Here is a 15,784-nt window from a genome sequence, read left to right as displayed (position 1 = left end):
TGAAGCTGTATCCTGGGTCGGACGGAGCATCCAAGTATCTAGAAACCGATCTGGATGCAATTGCGGCGGCCGGGCTGAGTGCCGGGACGGACACGCGCAGCGGGGAGGCAGAGTTCTATCGGAAGTTCCTTCCGGTGGCGCGCTACCTGATGACGGAAGGGCTGGTGTCGAAGTCACAGGTGCACCAGAAGTACCTCTCTGGATTCGACGCGAAGTCGGCGGATGCGATCCGTCGGAGGGTCGAGATTGTCAACTCTACGGTCGACCCCGCGAAGGGGTACAGCCTTGAGCAGCTGCATGGGGCAGCGCAGCAGTGTCTCAGCGCGGTCAGTTACGGCGGCGGAGGCAACACCCAAGGTGGGGGTACCGGTGCGGGAGCCGGCGGAGGAGGGGGGTCATCCGGCGTTAAGCAGGAACCGATGACGGAGGAAGCCCTGAGCCGAGCCTTCGTGGCGGCGCTAGGGGCACTCCAGCAGACGCATGGGAGCGGAGGAGGCCGCGGAGGAGGGTACACTGCCGGAAACTATAGCGGTGGAGGGTACGGCGCGGGGAACTATGGCGGAGGAACCTACACGAGCGCGAACTACAATAGCGGGGGGTACGGCGGAGGAACAGGTCGAGGAGGACCGGTCTTCGGATATCAGCCTCAAGGACCTGGGCGCGGAGGGTATGGCGGCGGAGGCGGAGGGTACAGCGGAGGCGGAGGGTTCGGCACCAGGACATGCAACTTCTGCGGCGAGCTGGGACACTTCCTGCGCGAGTGTAGGAAAGTCGGGGAATACCTCCGTGCGGGGAAGATCAGACTCGACGACGAACAGAAGATATGCTTCCCTGATGGGGGTTTTGTGTCGCGGTATGGAGGTGGATTCCTGATCGACGCTATCGAGGCGAGGATGGCTAACTTGGGTGGCGGAGGGAATGGAGGGCAGCGAGCCCATCTAGCTAAACACCCTGTTGTTACCCGGCCACCCGACGTGAGATTCACTTATCGCTGCCCGGTCACCCGACGTCGGCCGACGGTTTGACTCCGCCGTTGGTACCCGGGTCGGCCGATGATCAGACTTTCCGGGCGGGTGCGGATGGGCCGACGTATGAAACTGAACAAGCACCTCCGGGGCGGCCGGCCAACACGGATTGCTAGCTCCTTACATTGCCTGCTGACGCTCCCCAGTCGGCCGACGATGAGATTTCTATCTGCAGCCTCAGCGGCCGACGGTCAGAAATTCCATGACCTGCCGGGCGGCCGACTGTGGGACAGACGGTTCTATACCCAGTCGGCCGACCTCTGAACAGCCCACTCTTCTCGCGGCGGCCGCGCATTGGCTAGACAATGGCAGTCTGATCGGCCGCCCTGCTGAGGAACCGTAATCATTCTCAAGCCGACCAGTGTCGCCCGGTCGGCCGATATCTTCCCCTGATCAATCATGCCCTCACAATACATCCGGATGGTGGCACGTCGCCCGGATATTTCTCGAGCCACAAGTGACTCCCCGTTATGTCCCGGTCGGCCGAGTGTTCATCCGATGGCTTTCATTGTGCAACAGCCGACACACACAAGGCGATGCCGCTCTCCTTACTTTGTTGGCTAGGCCGGCCAACCAGACCAATTTACATGTCGGCCGGGCATGAGGTATGCAACTCCACTGGATTGGAGGCGGATCGGCTTCGAGCGCGCTTGGTTTTCGCTGGTTCGGACACGATCCGCGGCCGTTTCGTGGGACGGCGAGCTGTGCGCGTGCTTCGCCGGGAGGATGTGGTCGCAACCGATGCTGCATCAGACTCCGCCCCCCCGTCAAACTCCGAATCTGGAGGACCTGTCGCCTCCGACGCCTCCGACGCCTCCGACGCCACCGACCGAGACCGTGAACGCTTCCGAGGGTTAGCTTTCCGGCCGGTGGGCGTGCGTGAGCGGGTGCGGGACCGCCCGCGCTTGACTTCATGCGTTCCCGATGTGTCGTAGTCGACACAGGAATTGTGCCCCCGGAAGCACTCGTCGCAGCTCCTCCCCGGGCGCTCGGGGTCGCTTGAGATCCAGCAATGCATGGCCCGGCATTTGATGCATTTCGTGGGCTGCAAAAGCAATCAGCGGTGCGCAACCCAATCCACCTGCATAACTTACGCGGACTCTCAGCCATCTCTGCCGACGTCTGTTTATTATATCCTTGTGCTCCCAGTTGAAATACGGCATATTTTCCCGGGCACGCTCGGCTGCAACGACCTTGGCGAGATACTGGCAATCTCTCGTTTTGATCGCTCTTCGAATGCGTTCCTCCAACTCCTCACCGGGTGTGATGTCCGGGTTGAAGGTGGCCTGGCCTTCCGAATCCGCTGCCTTGAGGATGCGGCCCGGTTCCTCAGGGACTGCGAGCGATGTCAGGGACACTGTTACACACCACGGAAATAGTGCTTACCATCAGTCGTCTCGTCATCATCGTCGACAGATGTGACGCTTTGCGCTCGCCCCTTTCCGTGAGCATTGCTGCTCGAGGCCTTCTTCTTGGGCACCGCGGGCTCCGTTTCGTCGTCGTCGTCCACAGAAAGGACGCTCTCCGCTCGCTTCTTGCCTTTCGCATTGCTGTGGGGGGTCGTCTTCTTCGTCCGCGGGACCGCCTCTCCCTCCGCATCCGAGCCCTCGTCAAAGTCGACGGTCCGCGCCCGTTGTTTTCCCTTTGCTTTAGCAGACGCGCCGCTGCTCAATTTCTTCGGCCCGGGCTTGGGCCGCTCTTTCATTGACTCCCCGTCATCGGACTGCTGCTTGTGGGACTTCTTCGCGTGCGGTGTGGACGGCCTCGCCACCGGCCGGGCGGTCTTCACTTGGGGGCGGACCGGGGGTGGGGGGCTGACTTCCGGCTCGCCGAAATCATCGACGGCCATGTCGTCCTCATGGCCCTGTGGCAGATCAAATGTGACCGCAGGTTGCGGGCGGGAATTCGAGGGGAGGGGCTGCGGTGAGGCCACAACATGTGATGGCTTGCCCGACGCGGAAATGGGAGGGCCACGAGGGGTATACCACGGATTCTTGAGGATCCTCGGGTCATCCCTCGAGATACGGGCGACGCGCCCATGATGGTCAGGGTATGGCGGTTGAGCCGCGAGTTCTTCCATGACTGAGATCACCAATGGCGGCACATACACCGGCCACTCGTTTGCGGCCGCGGATGCCACAGCCCTGGCGGCATCGTTCTGGCAAACCTTTTAGTTCATGCCGCACGGTCGGATACAACGGATGTACGCACCCCCATTTTTTGACCTTGTTCCACTGGTCCGTATCCCCATGTTAAGTATGTCCGGAGCATCTAAATCCAGACACTTACAATCTTCTGCATTGTTTTGGAGTCCTGGGCCTCGGGCATCTTCTCCGCCTTGACGAACCCGTCTAGTTTCTCCTCGCACTGGGCGAACAGTCTCGTGACTTGCTCCGCGGTCACTACCTTCGGGCCGTCTTCGTCCGGACCGGGATTGTTCGTCGATGCCATTGGAAAATGAAAGCTGAGGGATGAGCGAAGCAGCGGATTGCAGAGCGGGAGCAGGCAGAAGTTGGTGATGGAGTGTAGGAGAGAGGAGTGCGCGCCAGCAACGCACTGTGGGAACGCAGCCACAAACACGTGGTCCGTGTGGCTGAGCCGCGCCGCGGGCCATCCGATCGATCTCACTGATGCGATCTGAACCAACCTCTTGCTACCTACGCCCATGTCAAAATCAAGAGTTGCGCTTATGAAGCGGAAAGACGGTAAGTGCTCGTGTTAACTGGTATCGTAAGTGCTATTAACAGCTCGATGCTTAGGATCACCGGGTATGCCCACGCCAGCCGGTGACACCTCGGAGAATCGCGATCGTAGTGAAAACTGGCCACAAGAGCTTCATGAATTACTTGATTCCACGTCGGTGCGTAGATGAGTTTTGTTCCACACGGACAGGTCGCTCAATCAGTGCGGTCGCTCAGGATGCCAGTGAAGTCGAGGACGACCAAGGTGCGTCGGATTCCAATGGCTAAGCCGGATGTCATATTGACTCGGGTTCACTATTCCAGTACCACTGGTCATACCTCCAAGACCCGGTACACTTCCCCCGACCGAAGCGGATGCCATGGTGAGTACGGTCACCGTGAAACTAGCAATAGAATTGATAAGGGTGCAGGACACAACTCCGGACGGTGGCCCGTCATCAGGCGATGTAGATAATGGTGCCGGTGCTGATGCCATTGTCGTCTCCGAAGGGGAAACCAAACAGGCGTCACCACCCCGCCGTCGGTTCGTCATGCCCGTCCCGCTCCCGCGGCGACGGCCACCGGGCGCTCCCGTAGTTTTTTGCCCTGACTCAGACCCGGAAAGCAATGCGCCGGTAAGACCGTCAATTGGCCTGACCAGGCCCGGAATTACTGGCGTTGCCAGTAGAGTGACGGATGCTCTGGGATTGTCGGACACTGATTCCGATGTTGAAATGTTAGACAAGCCCCTGGCTATGCCGGCGAGATCTGCAAGCACCGTTGCCACCTCGGTATCGAGCGGGCGGGCCGGAACACTGGAGTTGTCCGATGGCGACTCGGAGGGCGAGTCGGATGTAGACAAGCCCCTGGCTATGCCGGCGAGATCTGCAAGCACCGTTGCCACCTCGGTATCGAGCGGGCGGGCCGGAACACTGGAGTTGTCCGATGGCGACTCGGAGGGCGAGTCGGATGTAGGAGGAGCCGTGGGCCGATTTGTCATCCCCAGCAGGCCAGCCCGCTTGGGTTCGTCAACACCCGGGTCAAAGACGAGTCGTACCGGCTCCCGCCTCTCTACGACGATCGACTTGTCAAGCGGCGATGAATCCGAATCGGGGGCGGACGTGCAACCGTTACTCATCCCACCCAGGCCGGCAAGAGTGGCTACGCCGGTCGCGACTCCGCAGGCTACACTGGTCGCGGCTTCACAAGCTGGTCATGCCTTTGCGCATCCGCAGTTCTCCCCTGCTCGTGCTGCAACGCCGTTGGATTTATCATCAGGTGACGAGGAAACGGAGCTGGGAGGAATCGAGCAACCATTAGTCATCCCGCCCAGGCCGGCGAGAACAGCTACGCCGGTCGCCGCTCCGCACGCCGGACATTCCTCCAGGCTTCCGCAGTTCTCCCCTTCCTTGGGACCCTCAACGATGAACGCCGGTCGTGGGCCACCGCGGGTTCCTGCCCGATTCGGAAATATATTTGGGCTTGGGGCAACTGGCCCAAGGGATGAAGCTAGGATGCCTGCCGGGATCCGAATTGAACGGGTCTTGCTGGGTAGCATCCCGGATGGACAAGAACCGCGGTTTGAAGCTACGTTATCGAGGGTAAGCCCTCCATATTGCCTGGACTCCTTGTGTGGGTACATTCAAACTGATGACCACTTGGACACGGCAGGCTATCCCCCTCGTGGAAGAGGCTCGGGTGTACATGCATTGAGCAGTAGCCCGGCCCGCGACTCCCCTGCGTCTGACCATGTCGCTGGCCCGTCAGGCTTCGACGCTCGTGTAGGTGAGTGATTTGTACCGCTATTCTGCTGCGGGCCGCCGTTCGCGGGCGTCCGGTGGCGGGCGTCCGGTGGCGGGCGTCCGGTGGCGGGCGTCCGGCGGGGGGCGTCCGGCGGCGGGCGCGGTTGTTGAGCCGCTGATGTTGCAGCTTTCTAATAACGTTGTTTAACTTTCCAGGTAGCAGTTCTCCATTCCGCGGGACTTCCTCTGAAGCCGGGCGATCGCAGTCCCCTAGCGGGAGGCCTGGGCCTTGGCGCACCGCAGTATCACCATCGGAGGAGGAATTTCAAGGTAGGACGATTCCATGTGGAGCATTCCGTTCTCTCTCATATGTGCCGCAGTTGCCCACGGAATCGTACGGGGTCCCACGTACGAAGGCCCCCTTCCGACGATGCTGCGAAGGCAGATGCAGGAGAGCAATGTTGTGAAGGCTCGATTGGAGGCACTGCGAGAAATGAAGAAGGCAAACAGGCAAGGCGCGGAAATGCTGCAAAGGCTGAGGGAGCGCTGCGGCGCGGATAGAGAGTAGTGGAACTTGGATAACCGTTGTGTATAATACATTGCTTGCAGCCTAAATTCGGACGTACGACCATCCGGGGTGGGACTAGGAGACCCGTTCATGTCAACGTAGACAGAATTAATACATCTCCGTTCCTCCGGGGGTTACTACATACTCTTAGCTACATAACGGCGGCCGCCTGTTAGCATGCAACAATTGGACTACGATCGTCGCAATAGCAATGAAGACGGTGATTATATCCTGCTCTCGGCCGGAGCGGATGTGCATGGTAGGGTAGGATAGCGGCCGGGTACATACTAACAGGGATGCGGTCGGCCCCCAGAGTTCCATCATTGCACATCAAACATTGGCACACACTATTTACAATGGAGTGGTCCGGGGTGCGCCGATCAGTCATCAGGCCACTTTGCAATTACAACCGGCTCGCTAGTGATACTTGAAACAGTGGAGATCAACTCCGTACGGCTGCAGCCCATCATGTCAGCCGGTCGGAAAGTAATCCTCGTGGCCTGCCCCTTAACTTCCGGTGGTCTGAGAAACCACTGAACGTCCTAGCCACAGGGAGAGGGATGTAGTTTCGGACCAGCTCGAATGTCAGCCCACTCGGTACGCATCCAGAATCTCACACCCGGCCGAACAGACAGCATCCAACCCGCAGAGTTAGAGGAGGAACCTGGCACTTCAAGGCCTGGTTCCCCGAGCGGGGTCGCCGGACCTTCCAATGGTGGGGGGGCAATTGACCAGCCGCGCGTCGTCCCAGCCTACGTCGGAGAGCCCCCAAGTCGTGAGTTATCTGACACTGACATCATGTGTTCCCGCTCATATCTTCCAGGACTTGCTGCGCTGCCTTCAGTTGCGGGGCAGGGGATCGTCATGCTCCAGTCAGCAAGCGCCGTATCTCAGGAGCTACACAAGTTGCGACAGGAGAATGCGGAGCTCCGGAGATGTACCAACAGCTCCGGACGGAATTCAACGATTTCCGTGAGCTCATCCTTGGCCCTGGTGAGTCATATCGGCTCGGCTTGTCATAGCGACACTGACCATTGCTTTCCAGACTGTCTACTCCCCGCCCATGAAGCGGATACGGGATCAGTGCCGCCCGAGGCTTCCGGTTCCGGTACCCGTCATGATCCCGAGGTCCCCATGCAAGATGTCGACAATGACGTCGACAGAAATGAAGACCGGGCTCCGTCCCCCGCTATCAAAAACGACGTCGACATGAATCACGACCGTGCTCCGTCCGCTGCAATCGACAACGACGTCGAAATGGATCACGACCGGGCTCCCTCCGCCTCTATCACACTTCCCGAGGGAACCGAGGACGTAGCGGCCGGGATGGAGATGGATTGGTCGGCGGAGAACGAGACTGGACAGGCCGACGAGAGAAGCCCATCCCGAGGTGTGAGTCCGGTCCACGACACTCCCCCTCCTCCCAGGCTGTCCCAGCAAGCCCCACGCAGTCCATCTCGTCTGCAATACCACCCGTCATCGTGGGCGAGGACTCACATGACTCCCCGGCGGACTTGCGTCCCAGCAGCTCGATCCTGTGGTGAACGAGCGCCCCCGGAGCCGGCGTATGCTCCCCCGCCCCTTCCTCCCTGTGACGGCAATGTCGCAGGCGGTAGTGAGCCCCCGCCCCCGAACTCGCAGGATACCGTGCCGGATTCTCAGCCACCTGTCGCCCCGTCACAGGATGTCCTTCCCGGTACTACCCCGGCCGAGCAGCAGTCGCCAAAAGACGCCCAGGAGAATGTCGTGGACACCCGAGCTAACGAGCCGGATGACGAGCCGGGTATTGGGCCACAGGGCAGGTCCGCAGAGCCGGTGAGCAGCACGGTGCTCAATGCACCTTTACATGCTCACAGCGTCGTGTAGACAGGCCAAAGCCAAGATGGGGAACACCCGGAATCGCCCAGTGTTACACCGAACGCGGCCGGACTCCAAGGGACTCGGACATGACAGCGCAGCGGACCGAGCCAGCGGATGAGGGTGATATTGCGATGACATCCGGGGAGAACGACCCCGGAGCCAGCAATGATCACGGCGGGGTTGCAACTCCACCGATGGTCCCTCATGGACGACGTTACAGGGGTATGCGGACGAGTAGTACATTCGTAGTGTAACACATAATGTACAATTAGATGCTATATATATTGGTGGACAGTCCTGATCCTGGAACGAAACACCTCAGGAACATGAAATCGAACTTGGACAGTGTATCGTACCTCGCAAGCTTGCCCGCCACCGGACGCCCGCCACCGGACGCCTGCATTCCAGGCGTCGGACATCAACATTCCAGTGTGACCAGCCGACCGAGGCAGAGGTTGCCCGCCCGGAGTTGCCGGCAGCTTGGCTTCCCTGGTGCATTAAGTTATGGATATGGTGATATGGCCTAATTTCGACCAATAGGATCTCGTGTGGCGCCCTCCGCCACACTTGGCCACGTGATCGTGGTTCTATTGCCAGCACACTTGATCAAACGCCCGTGGTTACCTTCCTACCTTTGTTGATCTCCCCGACACATCGCTCATATCACATCCGTTATGTCTCTCCTCCACTTCGTCATCACACCACGCTGGGCCGGCGGCAGCTGCTGACCCCTTCAGGGTACAACAATCCCTGGACGCCAACTTGCTCCTCGCCGCATACGGCCGGAACATCGAAACCCGTTTGAAGCAGTCCGAAAACCCCCGTCTTCAAAAGAAAACGATTGCGCGGTTGTGAGTGACGCAATCATGTGAGCAGGCATAATCATGTTTCCCAATGACAGTGGGATGGCATAGAAACTCAGTGGTCAGTCGTAGTCAGATTGCACTGGATTCACATCTTAAATGGACATTAGTTAAAATAGGCGCATATTGGATCCGCGTCAGCGAGAGAGTGGGTACTGTACGTACCCCCGCTCGCCATTTGGCGATGGAGGAAGTGGCCGGCAACATGAGCGGGGACTACCCCCCGATGGCCACATCAAATCGGATGACCCAGATCTTCACGAATGCTGGTATCTGCAAGCCCCCGCCCGGGTCGCCCGCTGCCCGGTCTCACCGGGATGGCGACCTCCACTGCCCCCGGAGCGTCCATCCCGAACATGTCCGAAAAGCATTACCGCTGGTGCATCGCAGCCTACGACATCCCACACGGCGCATGCAGTGCGGTTTGGCTCCCACACGCCCGCTCTCGTCCCGCGGAGCGTAATGACCCGGAGCAGGCGGACGTTACTCCAGGCACTGCAGTGCGGCCCGGACAGGTGAAGCGTTCGACAACGGGATGGGATTACCTGGAGATATCGGATGACCAGGTGGGCATGATGTGGGGTTGGATGGTGGCTGCACCGGTAACGTTTACAGGGCAATGTCACGACAACAACAATGATACCAGCGACAGGAAGACGGTTCAGGAGCCGGAATTCCGACGGACGGAGAATAGCGGCCGGGAAGCTAAGGGAAGCGTCCGACGAGCGACATCGACTTCAGTGACGAAGAAGACCAGTTGCTGGAGTCCGAGATACCGACCAAGACAATCAACCAGCACGGGCAGGCCAAAAGAAACAACGGGCAGATAGTGCAACATTGAAGGTGCAGCAAGTCAAGCGAATGCTCGTGAGTGACTCAGGAATGTATTGATTTGTATCCCCGCTCAACATGTTATTAGCGGTTCTCCTTCGTCCTGCACTGAAGAACCCGCTTCCGGCGGACCGTCAGCGGGCAACGTCAATCACGGCCCGGCGGATCAATACAAGGTCGACCAGGCCCTCAAAATCCGCAACATCAATGCCCTCATCGATATGTACAGGGGAGCGGGCTGTCAAGCGCCTGCCCAAGTTCAACTGGGACGCCGGGAAGATTCAGGGACGGCGCAAAGCTATCTGGCTGAGGACCATGGTGAGCTTGAATCGTTCTTTTATCGCCGGGCACTCATTAGCCGTTACAGGAGCCTCCATGCACGCGCTGCTCTGGCATTCACTGCTGGATCTCCAGTGATCCCAACGCCAAGTGTCCTGCTACAAAGTGTGACGAGTGCGCCCGACTGAGCAAAAAGTGCTTTACCAGAGAGGCCCGCGATCCGTCCCCGGTTGACGAGGTCGGGGCGGGTCGATCCAGCACACCAACCCCGCCCACCGCAAACACCCAACGCCGACCCTGATCTCTGTCTGCTCTGTCCGATGCAAGTGGCCCTCCGGAATCCACCGTGGAGGCGCCCGCGGAGCAGGACAATGCTTCAACCACCGCTACCACCACTCAAGGAAGCGGGGACGAATCATGCGCTGCCAGGCAGTGTGCGTTGGATGCGGACGAACCGCGCACCTTCGTCCGCGCATACGTTGGGGCACCCCCACCAAGTCAGTGATTCATCCATTCCGCTGTGATGATTATTTACATGTAATGAACTTACAGGATTGGCCCGTCAACGGCCGGACAGAAGTCCCGAGGGGATTGATCTCCTGGAAACAATGGCGGATGTGTCCTACGAAGTCCGAGACCTGCGACAGGAGAATGCTAAGATACGCACCATGTGTGATGAACTCCGGCAGGACTTCGCAACCCTCCATGAACACATGAAAGCACGCAGTAAGTCGGACATGATGTCCCGGGGCCATACAGCACTGAAATCAAATTTGCAGACAATATCCGTGCTGCCAAGCACGGTGAACACCGGTCCGGAGGAGCAGCAGCGTCCGGGACAGCGTTTGACAATGGCGCGCAGACTGACATTCCTGCCACATCTGATCCATCTGCGCCGAGGAAGGAAGGTCTCCCGGAAACCTACTTCGTAAGCAAGGCCGTCCGCGAGGTTCGCGATAACTCAGTTATCGCGCCCGCTACACTCCGGGATGCTTCCGCGGTGTGCGTACAGGATCGCTGCGACATGGCCATTAGGGATGATATTAGCAATATGGACATCTCAAGCGATGATCCCGATGGAGTGTGACACCCGCATTTCCAGAACAAGATAGTACTATATGCATGTAACGTACAATGACGATTTTGATTACATGTAACCTGTGACGGATTCCAACATGGATTTGTTCCGCTTTTGGTGAATCCGTAACCTTCAGTGCACCCAGAATGGAGGGCGGCCTCCGCTGGTTCCCGCCACCGGACGCCCGCCTCCGGACGCCCGCCACCGGACGCCCGCCACCGGATGCCCCCCATCGGACGCCCGCCGGAATAGATGACGAGCCAGTTGGTGGCAGGTGCAGCCGTTGCAAACGCGACAGGTGTCCTGCAATAGTTGATGGTATCTCTGTGTCGCCGCCTGCATCGTGATCGGCCCGTAGTCAGCATTGTGGAGGTGGACATACATTACGGACTGTGGCACGGGACATTGTACAATATGTATTAAACAAACAAACAGATTCGGAGAGGGTGTCCGACATGTTACATTCATTACTCTTTGTGCATGTCTTCCAACCCACAGAACTCGGTAAAGCCACGGACAAAATAGTCAGAATCCTCCATCACCGGGTGCAGGGCATCCCGCGCATACCAGTCACGCTGCTCCCGCTCACTGCCCTCCAATACTGATTCCCAGAACCTGATTTCGGCTGAAATGTACTCATCCATGATCGCGTATTGCGCCACCTGGGCTTCAATGATGTCGTCCAAATACTGTAGCTTTTCCCCGGGATTCAACACCTTCGTGTATTCGCCGTTTTCGAGTTGTTTGTACTGCCCGGGTGGACTGTCCGGAATCGGCATGACCATCGGCGGCAGTAGTCGCAGGTTCAGCTGATTGATGTAGTGTGCGATTCCCTACAGGTCACCATGTGAGTTCGCGTGCCAGCGAGAGAACCGTGGTTACGCACGTCCTCTTCCTCTCCGATGTGCCTCCGTTCAAGTAACATATGCATGTTCTCCTCCCTCGTGATCTCCGTGTCGAGCAACTTGTTGACGGCCTCGACTCGGGTGGTCTCAGCGTCGAATGTGTCCCTCATTTCTGTGCGAAATGCAGAGAGGGAGACGTTGTCTGGCGGGATGAGCACGTTCCCTTGTCACCCAGTTAGGGTGGGTCCGAGATATGCAAGAGCCAGCGGCACTTACCGCCATCCCCTCCATGCTGCCGGGTCATCTGGGGCACACCCGGCGCTCCTTGAATTCTGTCGTGCTCCATTGGTACGTCTTTAAGTACAACGGTGTCCCTCAAGTGCTCCAGTGCAGCAGCCCCGGATCCTTCTGGGCCATCGAGGACCTCCCAAAACCGGCTCATGGCGTCCGTAAGTCCTAACACCATCAGGGTGTCTTCATTGGACAGGCACTGGAACCCTGTCATGAGCGCTGCCATACACTGCTGAAACACAATGTCAGTACCTTACATCAAATGAAAACAAAGCTTAATACAGTACCATTGATTTGAGGAGCATGCGATCCTCGGCGGCAGTGCTCCCGGGGGCCCCGCTTGACTGCGCCGCTGCTTGCGCTGCAGCGACCGCATTGTCATGAAACACGACTTCAATTTCTTGCGCGGTTGGGAAGGTCATCGTATCGAGAGTAGGAAAGGCGGATGAGACGAGTTGTGTGGGAGATCAAAGTAGAGAGCAAGGAGCACTACTGATCCACGAAATCTGATTAGCACTCTCCGGTTCGGGTATTCTTTCCCATGCAGCCACTGGTGCGATGCCACAGGCGTCAAAATGACGCCTGTTTATCGATGTCGGCAATGTGTGATGCCCGCCAGCCGTGCTAATCAAACTGCATGGGGAAGGGATGCAATGTAGCATCCACGACCTTTGGCGACTTCTCATGGCTGTGGCTTACCATGCGAGCGTGCCCCGACACCCGCCGCCGGACTCCCGCCACCGGACACCCGCCACCGGACTCCCGCCGCCGGACGCCCGCTGTCGGACACCGGACGCCAGACAGAAGGAAACCGTGGTGGAATTTCTGCATACCCTCATGACCTAGGATCAGTTGCACTCTGAAGCAGTTCTGCGTACACATCCAGTCGTTAACGTGAGATGATACATTGACTGTCTACGCTGGGAGGATGACTTCCGGCGGCGCGTTCCGGAGGTTATCGAGCTTCTCCCGGTACGCACGGGCGTAGGCAATGGAGTCGAGACAGCACTTGTCCGCCCGCTCATCGATATACTTAGTGTTTGAAAGTCCAGTCCATGGACTGGAAAAAGACTGGGACTGAACTGGGACTGGCCTTAGAAAGACTGGACTGGACTGGTCAAAGTAGGACTGGTCCTACCCAGTCCAGTTGCAGTCTTCCAGGGTTGGGCAAATTGAAGGGACTGGTCAAAAGACTGGTTGCAACCAGTTGCAACTGGTCTTTGGCCACCCCCCTAATATGCTGGTGTACATGGCCAAATGGGATGTTTTTGGGGTCATAAATAGCAGTAATACATAGGATAGGCACCAGATGGTGGACATAGTATGGATGATGTGGCCTATTTAGGCAACATGTATCATCTGTCTATGCACCTCCACCTATGCCTAATATGGTAGGTATACCCATCTCACCCTTACTGACATCATATGCCTTGCCTGTATCAGTCATTATGGACTGAACTGTGATGCTCCCATGGGATACACACCATTGCCTGTGGTCATATACCATATCACAGTAGCTTAAGTCATTTTGTCAGACACAATCACTTGAAAAAACCAGTTGCAACTGGCAAAGGACCAGTCAGGACCAGTTGGGACTGCATGTGCAGTTGCAACCAGTTGCAACCAGTCTTTGGAGGCAACTGGACTGCAAAGGACTGGTCGCAGTCAGTCCAGTCCCAGTCCTACCATCTTGGGGTCAATCTAGGACCAGTCCCAGTCCCAGTCTTTCCTCCAAGGGGTCAAAAGACTGGACTGGACTGGACTTTCAAACACTAGATATACTTTCGGAATTCGAGCCCGTAGATGCTCGTCCAGTATCCGCGACCGGAGTGAAAGCCGCCAATGTACTCCCATGCGCATTGGGTGTTGCGGCGGCTAGGGCGCAACCACGCTGCGTAAGTCCCGATGATCGCTAGCCCCCACGGCAGCTCATGCTTCGTGAGGTCCACATGAGCGACGACTCGCGCCATGTACGATTGCAGCTGTTTCAATATAGCAATCTGGTCGTCGATTGTCGGAATCACCTCGTTGGGATGCAGCGACCCGACTTCAACAACGAGGTGTGGCACCTCCCGCTCCAGCTCCTGACCCCCTGGCTCTTTGAGGCCGTAGTACGAACTGATGAGGAAGTCGGGGTACTTCGTGCCGGACTTCGTGCACGAGTACACAATCCCTCCTGTCAATAATCAGTTGCGGTTGCGTCCGGAAGCCCTGCAGAAATTGTACATACCGTCCCAGTTGACACTAGTCGGGGGCCGCCCAGCCAGCGCTTGACCGGCGGCCGCTCGCTCGTCATTTCCACACCCGCCCGGCACCGCATCAAGGATATGCTGTCCGGGGACAGACGGGCGGAGCGGCTCTTGTGGCTTGATCAAGGTACGGGGGAATCACAAGGTAAAGTACCTTGTCCACGCGCCATACTGGGAAAATTGCGTGGAGGCCGGCTTCAAATGCCAGTGGTGGACCATTTCGCGGAGTTGGTCATCCACATCGGGGTGACCGTCGAAAGAAAACTGGACATAGTAAGTGTCCTTCGCGTGCACGATCGAAGCGGCCCGGCGTACCATGTTTCCAATGTTAGCCTGTCCGACCACAGCGGTGAGACTTGCGCTGCTGAGATCCGTGGCGGCGCTGTGCGCCCTTTTATACACCAAGCACATCACACGTCGGAATGCCTGGCTTGCTAATGTGCCGCTGTTGAGTGCGGTCACAAGGGCCACATCGGAGGCATGCCTGCTGCCCAATCAAGGGGCGTGCATTGTGTCGTGGAACACAACCCGACGTCGCATGCTTATCCACTGTCCACAGAAGCCCGGATATGTCTTCCGTAGAAGAGTACTGGGTGATACACAGCTGATGCCCCGTCCGGACTGCATTGAGATAGCAATTTGCGCTGCACCCCACATGTGCAGCGCACTCATGGGACCCGCAATACATGCCGCGATAGTAGCAGCTACAATCAAGGCAATGACACCGGCCTTCCCGGGGTGCTTTCCAGCCACGGAGTTAGTGCCGACGACAATATACAGAACATGTGTAAATATATTTGGGTATGTTCCGTCCGCGACATGGGACCACTTTGTTCTCACACCCTAAGTTTGTTTGACATCCGGCAGGAAACACTCACCGGCACATGTACCATGATAGCGGCACACGGGAGAAGTCCATATCGTGGGTATTATTCACGTGACTGACTTAGTAACACAACCATCATGACATAGCACTAGAGTCTATAGGATCTACAATCCACACCCCCACAAGCTGCAGCCACAAAGTACAAGGTGAGTGTAAGTGCCTGTGACATGTACTACAGTTGTCTGATGCACCTCCACAGCATGGTTGGCGTCATCTCTGGCTACATACTGCCGGCGGAGAGCCTGCACTGGTTCTGCCAGTGCTGGGTCGGTCCCTTTGTGCCCGAGGAAATTCCGGAGGTCGAGGGGCCTCGCGAATTCAATGCATTTGTGAACGACATACTGTGCATGATCGACTGGATTTGGGGTCTGGAGAGGAGCAAGCTCGTGCCTCCTGTGAGCTGTGAGTACCATCCCCAAGCACACGGGCTCCATTACTGAGCCCCCCTCAAAACAGGGCTTCTCCCGGACCGGGGGAAAAACTGCTGTCATCGTCACGGGATACGAGGATCAGAAGAAGGGGGTCTCCTGGATCCGGAAGACGACAGGCAGGTTCGCGCGCGCGACCGGTTTGTGAAACACGCGAA

The 15,784-nt window shown here is 57.8% G+C and overlaps 5 protein-coding genes across 5 annotated transcripts; 4 read left to right on the top strand and 1 right to left on the bottom strand.

The window, feature by feature from the left end:
- Positions 1 to 3,690: 3,690 nt before the first annotated feature.
- On the top strand, positions 3,691 to 6,016 carry B0H18DRAFT_958817 (uncharacterized protein; the record flags this gene model as incomplete). The annotated part of the gene is made up of 8 exons (XM_048042732.1): positions 3,691 to 3,730; positions 3,785 to 3,885; positions 3,944 to 3,971; positions 4,031 to 4,089; positions 4,138 to 5,143; positions 5,378 to 5,491; positions 5,665 to 5,778; positions 5,829 to 6,016. 8 exons carry the CDS (start codon positions 3,691 to 3,693, stop codon positions 6,014 to 6,016), a joined length of 1,650 nt encoding a protein of 549 aa, XP_047887712.1.
- A 935-nt stretch (positions 6,017 to 6,951) lies between these two features.
- B0H18DRAFT_1124190 (uncharacterized protein) lies at positions 6,952 to 7,994 on the top strand (the record flags this gene model as incomplete). Its single annotated transcript, XM_048034813.1, has 3 exons — positions 6,952 to 7,009; positions 7,062 to 7,831; positions 7,887 to 7,994. 3 exons carry the CDS (start codon positions 6,952 to 6,954, stop codon positions 7,992 to 7,994), a joined length of 936 nt encoding a protein of 311 aa, XP_047887711.1.
- Positions 7,995 to 9,056: 1,062 nt separating this feature from the next.
- On the top strand, positions 9,057 to 10,936 carry B0H18DRAFT_1124189 (uncharacterized protein; the record flags this gene model as incomplete). Its single annotated transcript, XM_048034812.1, has 6 exons — positions 9,057 to 9,305; positions 9,593 to 9,606; positions 9,659 to 9,793; positions 10,177 to 10,346; positions 10,402 to 10,575; positions 10,629 to 10,936. The coding sequence occupies 6 exons, from the start codon at positions 9,057 to 9,059 to the stop codon at positions 10,934 to 10,936; spliced, it is 1,050 nt and encodes a 349-aa protein (XP_047887710.1).
- A 458-nt stretch (positions 10,937 to 11,394) lies between these two features.
- B0H18DRAFT_958815 (uncharacterized protein) lies at positions 11,395 to 14,482 on the bottom strand (the record flags this gene model as incomplete). Its single annotated transcript, XM_048042731.1, has 10 exons — positions 11,395 to 11,760; positions 11,814 to 11,944; positions 12,049 to 12,295; positions 12,351 to 12,424; positions 12,897 to 12,933; positions 13,202 to 13,303; positions 13,484 to 13,553; positions 13,846 to 14,239; positions 14,294 to 14,422; positions 14,467 to 14,482. The coding sequence occupies 10 exons, from the start codon at positions 14,480 to 14,482 to the stop codon at positions 11,395 to 11,397; spliced, it is 1,566 nt and encodes a 521-aa protein (XP_047887709.1).
- A 714-nt stretch (positions 14,483 to 15,196) lies between these two features.
- B0H18DRAFT_958814 (uncharacterized protein) lies at positions 15,197 to 15,749 on the top strand (the record flags this gene model as incomplete). Its single annotated transcript, XM_048042730.1, has 4 exons — positions 15,197 to 15,234; positions 15,285 to 15,344; positions 15,398 to 15,593; positions 15,619 to 15,749. Coding segments are annotated over 4 exons (425 nt in total), but the record flags the coding sequence as incomplete, so codon positions are not given.
- Between the last annotated feature and the right edge of the window lie 35 nt (positions 15,750 to 15,784).

The sequence above is a fragment of the Fomitopsis serialis genome (genome assembly GCF_022376445.1).
Source record: "Fomitopsis serialis strain Sig1Antser10 chromosome Unknown B0H18scaffold_117, whole genome shotgun sequence".
Classification (NCBI taxonomy): Eukaryota; Fungi; Basidiomycota; class Agaricomycetes; order Polyporales; family Fomitopsidaceae; genus Fomitopsis; species Fomitopsis serialis.
Note: the sequence above shows the minus strand (reverse complement) of the source record. Positions and strands in the feature narration are given on the sequence as shown.